This window comes from Wasmannia auropunctata, unplaced genomic scaffold (assembly GCF_000956235.1).
Source record: "Wasmannia auropunctata unplaced genomic scaffold, wasmannia.A_1.0 LD336046.1, whole genome shotgun sequence".
Lineage (NCBI taxonomy): Eukaryota > Metazoa > Arthropoda > Insecta > Hymenoptera > Formicidae > Wasmannia > Wasmannia auropunctata.
Genome location: NW_012026844.1, coordinates 947,709 through 965,190, shown reverse-complemented (window position 1 = coordinate 965,190; position 17,482 = coordinate 947,709). Strand labels below are relative to the sequence as shown.

The 17,482-nt window shown below is 34.6% G+C and overlaps 3 protein-coding genes across 4 annotated transcripts in view; 1 reads left to right on the top strand and 2 right to left on the bottom strand.

The window, feature by feature from the left end:
- Positions 1-7,137, bottom strand: part of LOC105451745 — a 29,496-nt gene extending 22,359 nt beyond the window's left edge. Inside the window, exon 1 of one of the 2 annotated variants that reach the window (XM_011692392.1) lies at positions 6,884-7,137. The gene's annotated coding sequence lies outside the window, so the exon portion shown is untranslated. The remainder of the gene's footprint in view (positions 1-6,883) is intronic. The other variant, XM_011692391.1, reaches the window with a different exon arrangement.
- Positions 7,138-8,048: 911 nt separating this feature from the next.
- LOC105451743 (DNA primase large subunit-like) lies at positions 8,049-11,132 on the top strand. Its single transcript, XM_011692389.1, has 7 exons — positions 8,049-8,488; positions 8,572-8,909; positions 8,992-9,219; positions 9,311-9,448; positions 9,538-9,916; positions 9,998-10,165; positions 10,251-11,132. Exons 1-7 carry the CDS (start codon positions 8,341-8,343, stop codon positions 10,547-10,549), a joined length of 1,698 nt encoding a protein of 565 aa, XP_011690691.1. The 5' UTR covers positions 8,049-8,340; the 3' UTR covers positions 10,550-11,132.
- Positions 11,023-15,271, bottom strand: LOC105451744 (L-threonine 3-dehydrogenase, mitochondrial). The gene is made up of 5 exons (XM_011692390.1): positions 14,828-15,271; positions 13,331-13,594; positions 12,606-12,866; positions 11,409-11,675; positions 11,023-11,307 (listed from the first exon to the last, which is right to left on the bottom strand). The coding sequence occupies exons 1-5, from the start codon at positions 14,991-14,993 to the stop codon at positions 11,147-11,149; spliced, it is 1,119 nt and encodes a 372-aa protein (XP_011690692.1). The 5' UTR covers positions 14,994-15,271; the 3' UTR covers positions 11,023-11,146.
- Positions 15,272-17,482: the final 2,211 nt, after the last annotated feature.

Genomic DNA, 17,482 nt, shown 5'->3' with positions numbered 1-17,482 from the left:
AGATATACCAGACCCGACTGGATTTTGTGATGATTGAATTTGTGATTTTGCATTACGTGCAATCTCGCTCTCAAAATTGAGCGAGCGTGTAATTACAAACGTTTGGCACGAATGATTCATTACGAGGAGGTGAATCGAGGCATTAATCATGGCAATGGAATCACAGAGTTACGACAGAGAATTAATGATCCCCAAAATTTTAGCTGGCTTTTGTTTCATTTTGTGACGAGAGGTTTAAAATAACAGAAACATTTTTTTTTATGTTTGCGTTAGTAATTGCATCAGGGAGTGTTTTTCAATCTTGCGTTTCACGATAAAAGCACAATAACAAAAGCACAGGTATGAAACACGAGATTGTACACATTGATTGTAACGTATCTCTATATACGTTACCCGACCAAGCAACGAGGACTAATAATAGTCCTTCTTATGGAGGGAAAGGTTACAAGGTCTGAAAAGCAGACGAAATTAAAATGGTACAATTCCATTATATAATAAGACATTAAACTCGTCGAGTGAATTTCAGAGCAGCAACGAGAACAACGTAAATCCGTCACGATCCTCTTTGCCTCTTTTTTCTGCTCTTTGTCATTAGAGTCGCTAGCTGCTCTGAAAACTTCACTTATCAAAACGAAGTTCCATCCTATCCATTTGCGTAATGCTACGTCAAAGTTTTTCATGACGTAAGTTTTTTCCTCGCAAGCCGGGGCGTATATCTTGTAAAACGACCTTGCAACGAAAATTTAGTAATAAATTGCATTTCATAAAAGCAATAATATAACAAATTTGCTCGCGATTAATCTCGATTAAAAGGCAATCACAGTATTAATAATTTAGAGATTTTTTGCATCTAAAGTTTGATATTTTCTCTTTGATATTTTCCTAATTCGGCGAGAAATATATTAAGAAATAATAATGATTAAAGTGTTCTTGCATGTATTTAATTTTAGATCAGAAAGTTTTACTCAATATTATCACGACGTTGCACCGGCCGTACCAGTGTAGTTATCTATCGAGACACTAACAAACTTGTTACGAGAAAATGCACTTTTAGCGGTTTCCACTTTACTTCCACCTTTTTACTTGGGGATGCCATTAACGAATCTGAAGGCGACGTGAAACACGCGGTTTCTTTCGAATCTGTGAAAACAAACTTGGCCCTTCGTCGAGCGGCGACCGCGGCCGTAAGTTCGGAAGACACAAGTCCAACCGCCAATAATTCTTTAAAGCTCGTTATATCCATCACATGGGAAGAAAAGCGGAAACGTTTTATCCTCGAGTCACCCAGGAATCCAGCGATAATATTTTCTCGTATAATTCTCGTTTGACAAAAGGGTAAGGTATAATACTATGGGAATGTCTTCTATTTTTATTCACTCTGAAGTAACGTGCATTCATTCCTCTCCATTATATATATATATATATATATATATATATATATGTGTGTGTGTATATATAAACGTTGCCGCCAGAGGAAGATTCGGAAGAATAAGTGAGATTAATGTCTGCGCGCAACCGATCGAATTATTTTCACGCTACTTCCACGACGCAAACCCGCTGAATTCCGGCGTGAAATAAGAGATAGCTTCTCGTACAAGTGCAAGAATGTAAAGGTCGACAGCACGTTCGATCATATAGACGCGTGCAGCACATTCGTGTAAACAATCAGTTGCGACATTTATTATTTCGAGGCAATCGATAGGTGATCGATCAACCCAAGTTGGCGTTGAAGGAGAAGGCGCCGACGTAATGAATCGAATATTTATGATCATTCTATTTAACACGTATAAATTTTTTAATGATTTTTTTTAGGCACTTAGTAAAATATTCTCTGCTACTGTACGGCGACTAATGGCGAAATGACATAACTATAGATTTTTCAGAGACAGGTTAAAAAATTGTTGCCCAAAAATACTTTAAACTGTTTATAAGTAGTTATTTCTATTTTTATACTCGTTTTCAATTTTCGATTAAATTAGACGGAAATAACAAGAGTAAAATATATTTAAGATCAGTATTCAATATCACGACAATTTTAAAAGTCTTTAATTCATCGAGGTTTCTTTCTCGGCATAAACTGCCGACTTTTAAATGCAATTTAATTTCCGAACAATTTCACCGACGTAATCGCCGAAGAAATTGGAAGAAATTTATTTCTGTCGACATTGAAGTAGAACCTGAGAAAACTTATATCAGAATCTATCTATATAATAATTATATGACGAGGAAAATACGCGGAAAATTAGCTGCGATACGAAACCACTTGAAGAAATTCTCATAATTTCCATAGAAATTCAAATCATTAATAGGACTGTATAAAGACTATACGAGAGTCAAGCGCAGTTAATGGTACATGAATTCAATATACAATAAAATTGTCTTTAATTAAAATTTATATTTTATACATAAGAATCTTAATTAAATTTATTCTTCTTCTCATAATTTTCAATTTTTGGTACAATAAAAATATAAACGTATATATGTTACCGTCATAATCGTTAAAACCCGATTTTACTATATATAGTTAAAATTAATTTTAAATTTAATTGAAACGAGGTCTATAATTGTACTGTTTCACATGAGTTTTTGACTTTCCATGCGTAGCGAGATTCAACAGGGGGGTTGTAGGAGGGGGGTGAGGAAGAGGAGTCCGGTCTATAAACGAGGTCTATAATTGTACTGTCTAAACACAGGTTTTCGATTTTATGTTTAATCATTCTAATTTTAACTAATGAATTCGGGTTTTAACAGATTATGGATTTTGACGGTAACATATACAGTTTGATCAATAGCGAACTGCAATGAATAGATTTTTCAGATAGAAGCAGATTAAAAAAATTATTGTTCAAAAATATTTATAAACTAAAGGTTTTATGAATAACTTTTATAAATAATTATTTTTATACTCGTTACAATATACGTATAAATTAGATGGAAATACCAAAATGAAATATAATAAGGACCAGTAGTATTCAATATCACGACGGCTTCAAAAACCTACAATTTACAATGATTTTTTCTCGGCATAAATTGCCTGCTTTTCAATGCAATTTAATTTCCGTACAATTTCATTGGCATAATCGTCGACAGATATCGGCAGAAATTAATTTCTGACGATACCAAGACCTTGAGAAAATTATTACTGCAATTTCAAAATACCTATAATTATGATAAAATACGCGGAAAATTAGTTGCGATACAAAGCCACTTAAAAAAAATTATCATAATTTTCCATTCTCGATATAAGGAAAATGTAAACGTACATTTTACTCCAATATTTGCATTTTTATCAGTACCCATATCGATTAAATAGCGGAGTTTGCGGTATCGAAATCTGAATTCACTGAAGTAAGATCGAACTCAACCCTTGCCTGAAACGCCCTTATTTTTCCCGGAAAAAATCGAACGTTTCTACGTCATTGGTCATAGTAGCCGGGCTCATAACATTGTCTCCCTCGACGGCTGATCGAAAGTGACCGGCGCTGTGACTGTTCCGCGAAATTGCGGTTCGAGTTCATTTTTTATGAGATTATACAGAGTTCAATATCTCTTCGCCTGGCGACCGGTGAAGTTCCGCGTGCGTCGCGAAGTTTCACGCTGGTGAATTTTCTTTTCCCCCGACGAACGCCGCGCTTTAAAGTTATTAGCAACGACTCAGATCTCACAAAGGGACTTCGGTATCAAAGTGATGTGATATCACATGAAGTGGATATATAGGTACATTTCACCCGTGAACGGTCACGCGAAAGAGACAAGGGAAAAATTCATCTAATGTCACGATTACACGAAATATTGACTTTGTTTCTTTCGCCCTCCAAGCCTCGGTATATTAAAAATATATACCGAGGCCGCGTATATCTACCACATATTTATATTCTCTCGAAACAATGTGTAGCACAAAAAAATATGTATTCTCTCATTCAATTTTTTAGTACTTATTGTAATTTCCCTTTGTAGCTTTCACGCTCCCGAGAGAGATTCATCCCTTCGAATGTTCATGTGTGGGAATTTGGGGCAATCGATGGGTCATAAGACCCTTAGGGTTTCACCGGTCAGGTTCGTTAATCTCAATCGAGGATCAGAATCACCACAAAGGATCGCGCGCATCGAATATCCTGTCCACCCACATCGGCGATGCTTCATCAGGTGCTTTCATCAACGATGCATCGAAATATCTTTCGCTCGCGTCAGCGGTTTATAGACAGAATTATTTGCTCAAAATTTGAAACTATTATATAATCTAACTCTGATGGTATCTAAACTTGAATTAGCTCTCAAGTTGTAAAATTGCTTCATATACCTATGAATAATGATTGTCTCTAACGTTTCTATTATAGGAAGAAAATATCAATTTTATACAACGAATTACGTTTAATGTTTCCTAACTTGAGTAATTATATGACATTAGGTGTAACAAATTATTTCAATCTCTTAGTAATTTTACCGATTCGATACAAGAGTACTCTATAATTACAAATATAGGAATTGGAAAACTCAGAGGTTTACGGGCACACATAAATAAAAGAGGAAAAGTTAGAAATTTACTCTTTGATCGAATACCAGTAAATACATCGCATGACGGAAACTTGGAGAAACATGCAGGTAGATACACAAAGGAGAAATTTTCATTTGCTTAATTCTTTCCGCTCGTGTTCAAGTCGATGTTATCTGACCCGCTTTAAAAAAGCGATTTTGTGTTTCGATAGAAAACGAAGTTTTTATCGCCGCCGTAATATCCAGGGATTACACTAGGAACACATTTGTTTACTTCCCTCCCTCGCTCTGCAAATATCCTGTCGACGTAAAAATTGAGAAACCAAAATTGCTTCGTTCTATTTCACAAACTCAAAAAAAATTCCATTTTGTAACTGCGTGTTCTGCGTATCGTTCGTTAGATATGAATTATATGTTATGAAAAGTAATGAGTCATATAAATGTACTATGCATCACGCGAATTGTAGTTGCGCCGTGAACAAAACTTCCCGATTAATCTAATTGATTAACGTCTGCGTGACATCGTCGGTACATTTTAATGTTTTACAAACTTCCGTGCCGTTATTTATTACCGTAAATTTTCCGTCCAATTAATATTGATCAATTAATCATTTTAACAAGGGATTAAACAGCATGCCGTATATTAATATTATGGGTGGCATCATGGATTAAATCCATAATTTATGTAAAACGTAAAAATATAGCACGCTATAAATATTATTACATTCTAATATATGATAAAACAAATAATAAGACATGGTAGTATACATATACTCGTAAATTTACAATTTTTAAGTGTTAAACGCAAGAAATATTTCTTTAAATATTTTTTTTTTTTTAAATGAAGTTTGTGGCAAAGTTTGTGGCGAAACGAAGTCGTTATTTCAAGTAACGCATAACAGTTGGCTAGTTACTTCATGATTATGAGAGAAGGGTGAAGGGAGAAAGATTTCCGACTCTTTAAAATTTCATCTTTCTAGATAAACCATCGCCGTCCCGAGATATCGTGAGCTCAGATGCATCTCTAAGAGAAGTAAATCGCATTCTATTTCCGGAAATCGTCTATCAATCTCCTGGTACGTGCGTTCGAAAACTTCTAATTGAGAAATGATCTTCCATCTTCAAACGGATTTGCAAAACTCACTCGAAAACAAATGCAAATCGCTCACTTATACGTGTACACACACACACACACACACATACACAAAATATATATATATATATATAGTATATACACAGTTTGTATATATTTAATGAGTTAGAACATAATATTAATTTTTGCTTGATTCGCGAGCTTTTATTTGTTTTTCGGTTAAACATGACTTTCGAGAATTTCTCACTAAAAATTACGCACAATCGACGTTCTTAAAATTCCAACTGTACACTCATCAACTAAAAAGTTGCAACACTTTTTTTCATTTTCGGAACAGTCTGTTCACCGAGCGATTGATTTCTACCAATGGATTTAACCAACTACGTTCAATCGCTCCACAAGCAAAACTGCATTCCAAAATCCATCAAAATAAAAAGTATTGCCGCAACCTTTTAGGTGATGAATGTACGTTTAATTACGAGATTAAACTTTTGGAAGATAAAACATTTAATAAATAAGACATGCCTGCTTTAATATTTTTGCATTATACAAGCTTCGTATCACGTTTATAATTTTTTTTCCTTGCGATAACGATAAAAGATATGACAGATTATATGCATATATATATGTATATATATACATTCTCACGTGGTATATTTAATAATAATTAAATAACTGTGAAATTTATATAAAAACCCTATTTTCCGCGAAGAAAACAACAATTCGAAGAACGTAAATTACAATGAGCTCTCAAAATCCAAAATAACACGTATCGAAGTGAAAAGTATAGCGACAACTCCGCTTTCCTATAGATTTTCTATGTCAATCCGCGAGAAGTTGCACGAGGTAGAATGCCGTCGTCAGGTAAGCATCGATGCATATTACATTATTCAATACAGTAACCAAGTATCATCGGACATTGAGACTGCATTCCTAGGTAGATATTAGATTCCAAATGTAGACAACTCTATATTGCGCGATATCGACCGTATTTCTACTTTCACAGTACGTTCTCGCTTTTGAAATTAATAACGCACTTATATGTCAAAAATGACGAGTCTTATAATCGAATTTACAGCTCTGTAAGTGTCAATTACACATCGATAATTAAAAGAAATTTGAATGACAAAATTTCGATTGATTCAATTTCTTCTCCGTCAAAATATTGAAAATGGTATAACTATTGTTTTTCTGTTATCTACTCTTATCTTTGTTATCTATAAATAAGTACATAAATTTTTCAGTCACGTGCAGTAATGCGATAGTTTCGACGAAGATTTTGACGGTGACACTTACCTCTGGCGATTTTGAAAATGCACCTTGAATTAGTGATGAATCCAAATCTTTCTTCTCTCTCTTTCTCTTTATCTGTTTCTCTTACACCACCGAGGAAAAAAAAGGCCGACAAAGGAATACGATCCTTACCCGCGAAAGCTCACCACGTGACTGACGGGAATAGGTGTATCCGTCGCTGCCGGGAAAAGCCAAACAGAAATCTCCTGCAGCGCGCAGACTCGTTGGCGGATGGAGCACGTCAAAATAAAGCGAGACATGCGTGTGTTTTTGGATCTGTCCATCTTAGCTGTGCTACATTTCAAACTTTACGTTTAAATTGATTTTAAAATGCCACGGAAAACACGAGGGAACGGGAGGCTATGCCATTTTAATTGACGCATCTCTGCATTATTTCAGGGAGAGAAAGAGAGAAGAATCGAATCAACTGTTTTAGCAAAAAGATTAAAAATATTCGTTTTTCTAAAATTACAAAAGAGAAATATTTAATAATATTAATATAATTATTTAAAGGTATTTTGTTGCTATTTATTCCTGCCATGTTTATATCGCATCATTTTTTTTACGAAAAAAATATCTTTTAATAATATTTTAACAATGTTTGTCGAATTTGCTCACAACTTTTGGTTTTGGAATTAAATTCTTTCTGAAATAATTTAGTTGAAATCTTTGGCATTTGAAAAATCGAAAAAAGAATGAAAAATACATATTTTTCAAGTATAATTAATATTTTTAATACATAAAAAATTAAAATACCGTCGTAAAATAATTTAATTAAGGGAAAGAAAGATTTTAATTATGCACATACTTCAGTTCGGTAATTATTACAGTTTGTTAGCGTATAATAAATATTATTTATACAAAAATTTTGTTTACATAATGAACGGAAAATGATTACGGAAAAGAGTATTATAAAAAATAAAAAATGTGTGTATCAAAGAGAAATGGATTGAATATATGCAACGTTAACGTGTTATGAGGCACCATCTAGCGTATATTAATAAGATTTACTTTTGGCACTGTCGATAAAAAAATATTAAAAAAAGTTCTATTTGAAAATATTATAAACTACAGTTCTTTCAAGAATAAAAAGATTTAGAAAAAAATAATCAAATGACTGGTTAACTTTTTTCCAAATATTTTCTCTGTCCATTGTGGATGACGTTTGAATCACGTGCCACGTGGCGGGGAGAAAAGGCGGGAAAGAATCAGCTGTTGGCTGGTATCCTAACCTCATGGCGTGGAACCGCATATAAGAGTGACTTTCATCCACAGAATTATGTGTCTTGTTTCCTCATATCTCCCGTTATTCGCAAGTAGCCGATACGAAGATAGGAAGACATCAAATGCCACTGTTTGCACAGACGCGGTCTAACGTTCAGCGTTCACCACGTGCGCTCAATTTGTGTTTACCTTCATCTTCACTGTGCAGCCAGAAGTAGATCGCCGTAAGCCCGAGGATGGAATACAAGGCACGTCGACGTTACACAGCCGTCGCGGATGTCGTCGGCAACGATTACCCTCACGACATACAGATGTACGATGTGCCACCGGTGGGCGAAATGTCGCTTGAGGAGTTTCAAGAGCTGGGATTTGACAGACTGAAAGGTAGCCTTCTGCGGTAGCCCTCTCTGTGCATCTTGTATTTTAATCATTGATACTGCAATCGCGTGCAATCCACTCTGTTGCAGCGTTACGGCTGGTGGAGACAACGAATTGCAGGGGCGATCTGAAAACGCAGGAGGAACGCAAGAAGGCCTTTTGCGATTCTCTGAAATCCGACGGATTGAAGTACTACGCGAATCTCTTGTACGCTGATGGATCCAATCCGCAGTCAGAGGAGCATTCGCAGACCAGGAGGAGAGACCACACATCGCATTTTATCTTGAGACTGGTGTATTGCCACGACGTCGAGCAAGCCAAGTGGTTTGTCAATCAGGAAGTGGAATTCTTTAAATTGAGATTTAGCTCGTTGGATAAGAAGGGCATTGAGCATCTGTTGAATATTAACAACATGGATTGTGTGCCTGTTCGTTTCATTTTACTTTGATAAGAGATTACGATATAGTTGTATGTGTTAAATATATCTAATATCATTAATGTTCTTTAAGATTTCGCAAGATGAAAAATTCGAGCTGAAAGAAGAGCTTAGTTTGTCATCTGGAAAAGTTACGAATATTGATATCGCTGATATTTATAAAGTGCCTTTTGAGAAAGTGATTGATTTGGTCAAAGGACGTAAAGTGTACCTCAAAGCAGGGATGGCATATATCACCCATATGGATCTAAGTTCTGTGTTTGTCTCCTATTTTAGAGAAAATCTATTTGCAGGATTAGAGGTAACGTAGCTTTTATTAATTTCAAAAAAAGATTTAGATTATATTCCATATTTTATATATTCCATATTTTAATATATTCTATATTTTGTAGAGTGCAAAAATTCTGTACGATAATATATCTGATGACGAGAGATTGACCAAATACTTAACAGGTCTTCCTTCAGCCTTCTCTGGAATGGCGCGTGTCGTATGGTCAACTACAGCCACACCCATTGATAAACTGAATGACGTATGAATCAATTATTATTTTAGCTATAAACTATATTTTCTTTCTCTTAAGCTTATACTACTTAAAATCTAATTTTAAAAAATTTTTAGTTATCAAAATCATCGTATCCATTATGTATGAGAACACTTCACGAAGCTCTGTATACCAACAGCCATTTAAAGAACACAGGACGCATGCAGTATGGGTTATTCCTGAAAGGTATAGGTGTGACTTTAGAGGATGCTCTTCGTTTTTGGAGAGATGCATTCTCGAAAAAGATAGACGGGGTTGCATTTGAAAAAAAATATGCATACTCTATTAGGCACTATTACGGCAAAGAGGGAAGGCAAACGAATTACACTCCATACGGTTGTCAGAAAATTATATCTAGCTCTGTCGGGCCTGGAGAATACCACGGATGTCCGTTCAGACATATGGATCGCGATTCGCTTTACCAAAAGTTGACTAGTTGCGGCGTATTCGCCTCTAGTAAGACCATTAATTTTGTTAATATTACTATTTTAAAAAATCCGTTCTTTTACATTCAAATCTTATATTAATTTATCTTAGATATGACCGAAATATTGGACTTAGCTAAGGACGGACAGTATCATTTGGCATGTGCCAAGTATTTTGAAGTTATGCACAACAAACCAGCAAGTAAACCACTTCTACATCCAAATGCATACTTCGTTGAGAGTCGTGCAATTTTAACAGGAGAAGACGATGGTAGTAAAGGTAAGAAAAGAAAGAAAATTTAAAAAAAAAACCGTTTCAGCATTTGTATTATGTGTGTAATTTTGTTTTAACATTTCATTTGCAGATATTGATAATAAAGAGAAATTCTCTCAAAGTACGCCTGGAAGCCTGTCTGCAAGAAAAAACGAAAAATTTCCTACTCCTAAAAATACAGAATTTGCTGGAACGCCAAAGAGAAATGATAGATATGCTACACCTACGAGAAGAAATGCAGACACGATCGGCACACCTTCGGGAATGGATAAAAAAATGGATTATCAAACGCCAAAAAGGAATAAAATGACACCAGTAAACATCGCGGAAATGTTGAACGATGACGATTTTACAGAATTTATGGATGTAGACATGGCAGATATGAGTTAGCGAACAGCGTTCTGTCTTTTTATTGTAAATCTATATTTATATTTTTTGTATTTAATTCACAAAATTCATCCAAATATTTTTTTATCCTATTTATCAATATTTTTATCAATAATTGTCATATTAAGTCAATTTCTTAATAAATACTGCTTATATACACAGAATAGCAAGATCTCTAATTTTTGATTATATGATTTTTTGCAAAAGCAAATGTTTTCAGTAAAATTTGATTAATTTTTGACATAGAATTCAACTTAAACGTTACTGTTTTTTAAGATACTATTTGAAATATCAAAGATGCTCTCTACCACCCATTTTAGAAAATTCATTTGTGATACGTTTAAAAAGCCTCTTTATAAAAAGAAAATTGCTGCCTCTTTATCTGATTTTATCTGATTTCTAAAACATCTGTTATATTTTGTTTGGCCTCTATAATTTACGTATGGAAGACTTCAAAAGTAATAATTTTTATACAATTAATTATTGATTTTTTTTATAATCGAAAAACTTCGGCGGGAAATCGAGTGTGAATTCGCGAAAGCTCACAAAGCGTACACATTAATTAAAGGGACTCAATAGCTACGTACAATTTTCACGCAATTATACGTAGCTACTGACTTCTTTCAGTCGATGTTTCGGTAGAAAATTTGTGCTAACGTCATGCACCATTAACTCTACCAGCCTCTGTAGATCATATTTGTGCTGCCATCCCCAATCCCGTCGTGCTTCGCTATCGTCGAAAACTTGCGGCCAGCTCTCCGCTAAAATAAAAAATTATTTTTAATAACAAAATTTCAAATTCGGTTATCTTTGTTACGTAAACAAATTACGGTAGTATACAAAGCACATATTACATACGTACCGATGTGCTGTCGTTTGTCTGGTTTATAAGTAATTTTCAAATCCGGTATGTACTTGAAGAGTTCGTTGAACAACTCCTCGGGTGTGAAACTCATGGCTGTGACATTATAAACTCGTCTACGCAGTAATTTGTCAGGTGTGTTTAAAAACTGAAAGAGCGCCGACAGGCAGTCTTCGATGTATATCATCGGCAGTCTCGTGTGAGGCTCCAAGTAGCACTCGTATTTTTTGTTTAACAGTCCCTCGTGAAATACCGCTACAGCGTAATCTACGAAAGCGTAAAGAAAAAAGGCGGAAAATTATTAAAATCTCTCAAACGTGTAACACACATCTTTAAATAAAATTTTAAAAAATCATGTAACATCTTTGAATAAAATAAAAAAACTGTGTAACACACATCTTTGAATAAAATAAAAAAAAGTAAAATTTAAAAATAAATAAATGTAATGTCGACGAACTTTTTTAATTAATTTAATAATCTGCGTTGCCGAACGAAATGTATTTTTCTTATTACTGCAGTTTACAATTGATTCTTCTAGAGGGACAAATTGTGATGATAATAACGAAGATCTCTATCGATTTACAGAGAACGCGAGATAGACGATTGCGAATGAATAACCTGTTTGTAAAAACATGTTTTTCATCTGCAGAATATTTCTCAATGATTTACGCATTGGAAATTAAGGAAAAGAACGCGATCAAGGATCGAGACTTGCTGCATTACTTGCCAGCTGCATTGTCCTTGAGAAACGATACATTATGCAGTTATCTTAATCGCGGTTAATGCTCTAGTTCTTCGCAAAAGAAGGTAAAAAGATATCAATTTTCAGTTATCAGCCTATTCTGCATGCGGCATTAAGCGTTCCTTGAGCATGAATATACGATTATATCTTGCTACGAATCGGAAAACTCGAACACGCAATGTACATTTCGAAAAATATCTCATTTTAATATTCCACGGTAGCGGAATTCTTACAGAGATATCACAGGTAAGTGCATTATTCAAAAAAAAAATCGAGAAAAAAACCTGATGATTAATTATCGTTTAACGGCGAACGCTATGTAAACAAATCGGATTATACTGTGCGTTTCAAATCTCATAAAACATTGCCTGTTCTCAGTACATTTCCGTTAGAAGAGAAATTATTGCAACTAGTTGTTAAATGTACGATAAAAAAAAGAGACGTGATATCCTTACCGGTGGTACCACCGCCGGGCGGATCGCTGCTGATTACACCGGGGAATCGAAGACACCGGAAGTCGAGGCCGAAGCGATGATGATAGTACTCTCCCAAGAGCTCGGCGTGGACTTTGCTGACACCGTAGATCGTACGGGGTCGTTGCACCGTGACATTCGGGGTGGGATTCCTCGGCGAGTCGGGACCGAACGCGCCGATTGTCGACGGTATGAAGATCCGCAGCTTATATTGCTTCGCCAACTCGATGACGTTGTGCATTCCTGTTATTTTGCGAGAAAAACAGAATATTATAAATAATATGCAGCACGAACGAATATTCGCACAGATGTCTTTAAAAGGATTGTATATATATATATAACTTCGCGCGCGGGCCTTTGTCTCCAAAACTAGCTCGGTCTTGGTTCTGTGTGTCTTGCAGGCATGTTTTCGTAAATCGCGATACCATCTATCGCGTTTCGACCGCTACTTCGCGTCCGCTTTCTCCCGGACACTTTCTTCCCTTCGTGATCACGACCGCGTCACAATTAATATCATAATGACAAATTCACTCGTTGGCACAACATTCCATTTCACTTGGAGGTTCGCGGAAAAACCCCACGCGCACGTTCTCGCACGACAGGTTTTGCGTTCTATTAATTAAATATTAAAAACAAAAGATAATTCGCGGTAAAAACACGCGAGCTTCGATCCGATGACATGATCAAGCACCGACGTGAATTATTACCTTCGATATTGACTCTGACGGCTAGCGGAACATTTTGTTCGCCGACTGCGCTAAGCAGAGCGCTGAAGTGGATGAGCCAGTCGATCCTGTAATCGACGACGATCTTCTGCAGACCCTTGAAGTCGAGGATGTCGGCGAAGATGAAGGGCCCATTCTCCAAGCTCTCCTCCGACGGCTTGATAATGTCCGACAGTATGACGTTCTCATTACCGTAATTTCGACGCAGCAACTTTGCGCATTCCGTGCCCAATTGTCCGAGACCACCTGAAAAATAATCGCACGCGACAATAGGAATTTGCTATGCGAAGAGAACACCTTGCGTCTCTCGTGATAAAACGCGGATATCGATGACATAGCGTCATCCTTGTAATACTTTTCTATACACAAAGAACCGCGAAAATGCTTTCCGATAAAATCTCGAGCTTCGAAGACATGCGAGCTGCGATTGCATTCATACATATGAAATAACATCGGATATTAAATCTGAATTCTTTTAAGAAATGCACAATCGAATTTTAGAAACGTATCAAGTGCGACGTATAATAAAGAACAAAATAAATTATATTTAGTAATTATTGTCTCACTTTATTAAAAATAATCTTTGTTGCTTAAATTATTTTAAATAAAATTTTAATTTTAAATAAAAAAAATAAGAATGTAATCACGCATGTTTTATCCTTTTATTGATATTACATTAATAGCACCAATTAAATTTGTTAAATTATGTAAAATTTACTAATAATATGTTAATTCAGCTTAAACAAATGTTATTTTTACAATAATAAGTGAAATCAATTGGTATATGAATATACTAACAATAAAAATAAATATGTTCGGTTAAAGCTGAATTTAGTGCTTGCTTGCTATTTTTAATTCAGAATATTACGACTCTAGATTACGTTTCAAGATCGACTGATAAATAATCGGCGTGCAATTTGCATGAACCGAAAAATGTATATAAATTCACGAAAAAATATTATTATACGGAAAGAACGGTTTTGCTGAAAGGTCTAAAAATTTTGCTAAGTATAAATCTGAAAATAATTTTGTTGAAAACTTAAAAAATAATGAGTATTGTAAAACGTTTAGAGAGATAATCTAATAATCAATTTGAATTTTCAACATAATTATTTTGATGATCCAACAAAAAATTATTTAATATTTGTATCCAGCAAAATTTTTAAATTTTACAAAATCATTCTTTCCGTGTAATAATATTTCTTCATAAATTTATGTACATTTTTCGGTTTATTCAAACTGTGCACCGATTATTTGTCAATCTGAAATATGTATATCCTAAACTAAAACTGGAGTCGTAATACTTCGAAATAAATTAGCAAACAAGTTAATAATTTTAATAATCTTCTGCTGGTGAGCATCTTAAAATATTGTAAAGCATTTATTGTAAAAAATATTACCCCATTTAAACCTGGACTTCCTCTAACGAACTTTTATCAGGCTTTAAGTGTTAATCTTGTTAAATGTTATTTTACTTACCTGTTATTAGTATTCGTGGAGATTTAATTGTATTTCCGGTATTGGTAGATTTGACGTTATCGGTTTCTTTAAATGTCTTGCGAAGAGGATTGATGCTTACATGAAAGTCTCTGCGAACGTTCCTCGTAAAGTGACACGAGAAACGAATAACACTTTTGCACAACATTATTCTCAAAATCGATGAACCACGATTTTCAAAGAAATAGAAGATCTCGTCGTCACGATATTATTTCTTATCAGTCTATCTGATTTTTATTTCCGATTGGAAATTTCCATATTATAAATTATATTGTAAAAAAGAGGAAAACACTCTAAAGACATTCACACTGTTTTAAACTGTCCACTGATGTGCTCAAAACAAATAACTTCACAAGGAGCTTTGTAGAGAATTTTAAAAATTCAATCTTCCTCGTTGATGGTCGATAAACAACTGGAAGCTCAGGCAATTCTACATTATATCACGGCCCATATTCAAAACCAGTTAGAACACGGATGCTGATGTCTTACGTGTGTATCTATAATAAAGGCTCCTTCACATTACATGCACAGGTAGGACCACGCCTTGTACAAGCATTTACATTATATACACAGAAGAATTATAATTGTAAAACAAGCAGAAGTGTCACATTTATTAAAATAGATAAACCGCATCTCCAATTTATCTCTTAAATGTGATATATGCTAAATCGTCTTTTTTGTTGCACAAGATCCTGAATTGTTTCAAAAATATCCGAATGATTTGCGCGGTTGCTCCGACGCCAGTTTAAAATTTGCAAAGATGTGCCTTACGGATGAAATATTCTCAAGATTTTTGTGCTGACGCAAGGTACGCCATCAATCAATGTGAAAAAGATGTACTTCCGCAAGGATTCGTAGAAAGAATGAGGCTGCGGCGTATACCATGGACATATATATATAGTTCTGCTCGTATCTCAGTGTGAATGAGTCTTTACATAAAAAGGACTTTAAATGACTCTTAATCTTTCTCGATCTGATGGATAGGTATATGTACAACTCGTTTGACAACATTAGCCACACAGATAGTGTTTTTTTTAAAGCACACTTATTGCACTAAAGTTACACCAATGGCAGTATTTTATTTATATATACGTATGACATTTACAGACGTCAATTCAATTTTATTAACTATTTCTCTTTCGTCATATTTAGATATCATATTTATATTATTTTAATTAATTTAGTTTTTAACATACTTAACATAAATTTTGTAGAAAGAATGTCATTGCTGTTAGCTAAATATTATTCGTGAAAAAAAAAGAAATAATGCCTGTTTTATAAGTAATAAAATAAGTTTCAGTATAATTCGAGGGATAATTTAGAAAATCATATAATCTCCCAATTTTGTACTTTGTACTTCAATTGCACTACAGAACTTGTATTTTTCCAGGAAATTGAATAAAAGTTCGAATTGGGAACTTTATGTAATTTATTTACTGTGACGTGTTTGTTGCGGTAATCGACGGAGGCTTGGTCATAGTGGACCAATAGCGAAGCGTTTATATCTCGTACGATCCAAAACCGGTTATCTAGTCTCGCAAAGCGAGAGCAAAATGTGAGGGCATTAATAAGCTGTTCGTGGATGCCATATGAACATCAAGGTTGCAAAAGAACTTTCTCTCACACATTTATCGATACGCGAGATAAAGTCTTGGGAATTTTAGTTACAGATAAAGCAGTGATGTAACAATTTTACTGAATGCATTCTTAAGATGACATTTTTAAGATGGGAGAATACTCTACCGCGAAAGAACATAAAGTTTCATAGTTACACAGCTACTTGGAAGTTAATCGCTGATCAGTGAAGAGATCAGTGAAGTTAACGTAATCTCGATAGCAATTCTCAAATATTTTAGATCACTGTCATTTACTATGGCGAATATACTATAATATTTAGCTCAAATTTCTTTTTCTGTTTTTAATCATTATTTAATCACGTCACTACACGACTGATCATCAAATGTACTCGCGATCGTAAATGCAGAGAATGCAAGTTACTAACTTCATAATTCTGAGGGTATGCAGTTTTCTTACTGTATATAGATAAATATTATGTTAATATATTTTCTATTAATACATCATTATCTTACTTATATCTTATGCCAGATCCACTTTTGCCAACGATAGCATTGCAAATCGATATGCATATGAATATATGTATAATTGCACTAAAATCACTAATTTATTTCGTCTTCAGAAAATAAAACTTTATAAAGTATAATCCATATTATTAAAAATTCCACAAAAAACATGTTATAATTTCCAATTTAAAAATAGTATAATTTTAAAAGATCGTGAAGAATCAATGTGTAATTAACGTGACATGCGCGAACGTAGAGGTGAATCAAGTAAATTATTAATATATATAGTTGTTAACGTTATAAGAAGCGTTACGAACTTTCGAAATCAATTGAATTATTGAACATTTCCTTCCTCTTTTTAAATAGATCCATTCGAGCGAGTTCGATCGCGGAGCGCATAATCGACCCCGGTTGCTTCACCAGGCGTGCAACGCGGAAAACGAAAGGGAAGACGATTTTTCACCGATGCCGAATTGTACACATTCGACGATCGGCGAGATTTGTGGGGAAAGGGAAGAATTTCCTGGAAGCGTGTCTTCACGGTGGCTGGATACGC

Bases quoted from the DNA above. Each gene is read 5' to 3' on its own strand.
- LOC105451744 (XM_011692390.1), bottom strand. From the start codon at position 14,993: ATGTTGTGCAAAAGTGTTATTCGTTTCTCGTGTCACTTTACGAGGAAC. The intron at 12,867-13,330 runs GTAATAATTCAC...GCAAAATAACAG, and splicing joins CGTCAGAGTCAATATCGAAG to GAATGCACAACGTCATCGAG. The intron at 11,676-12,605 runs GTAAGGATATCA...ACGCTTTCGTAG, and splicing joins GCCCGGCGGTGGTACCACCG to ATTACGCTGTAGCGGTATTT.
- LOC105451743 (XM_011692389.1), top strand. From the start codon at position 8,341: ATGGAATACAAGGCACGTCGACGTTACACAGCCGTCGCGGATGTCGTC. The intron at 9,449-9,537 runs GTATGAATCAAT...AAAAATTTTTAG, and splicing joins CCATTGATAAACTGAATGAC to TTATCAAAATCATCGTATCC. The intron at 10,166-10,250 runs GTAAGAAAAGAA...TTTCATTTGCAG, and splicing joins AGAAGACGATGGTAGTAAAG to ATATTGATAATAAAGAGAAA.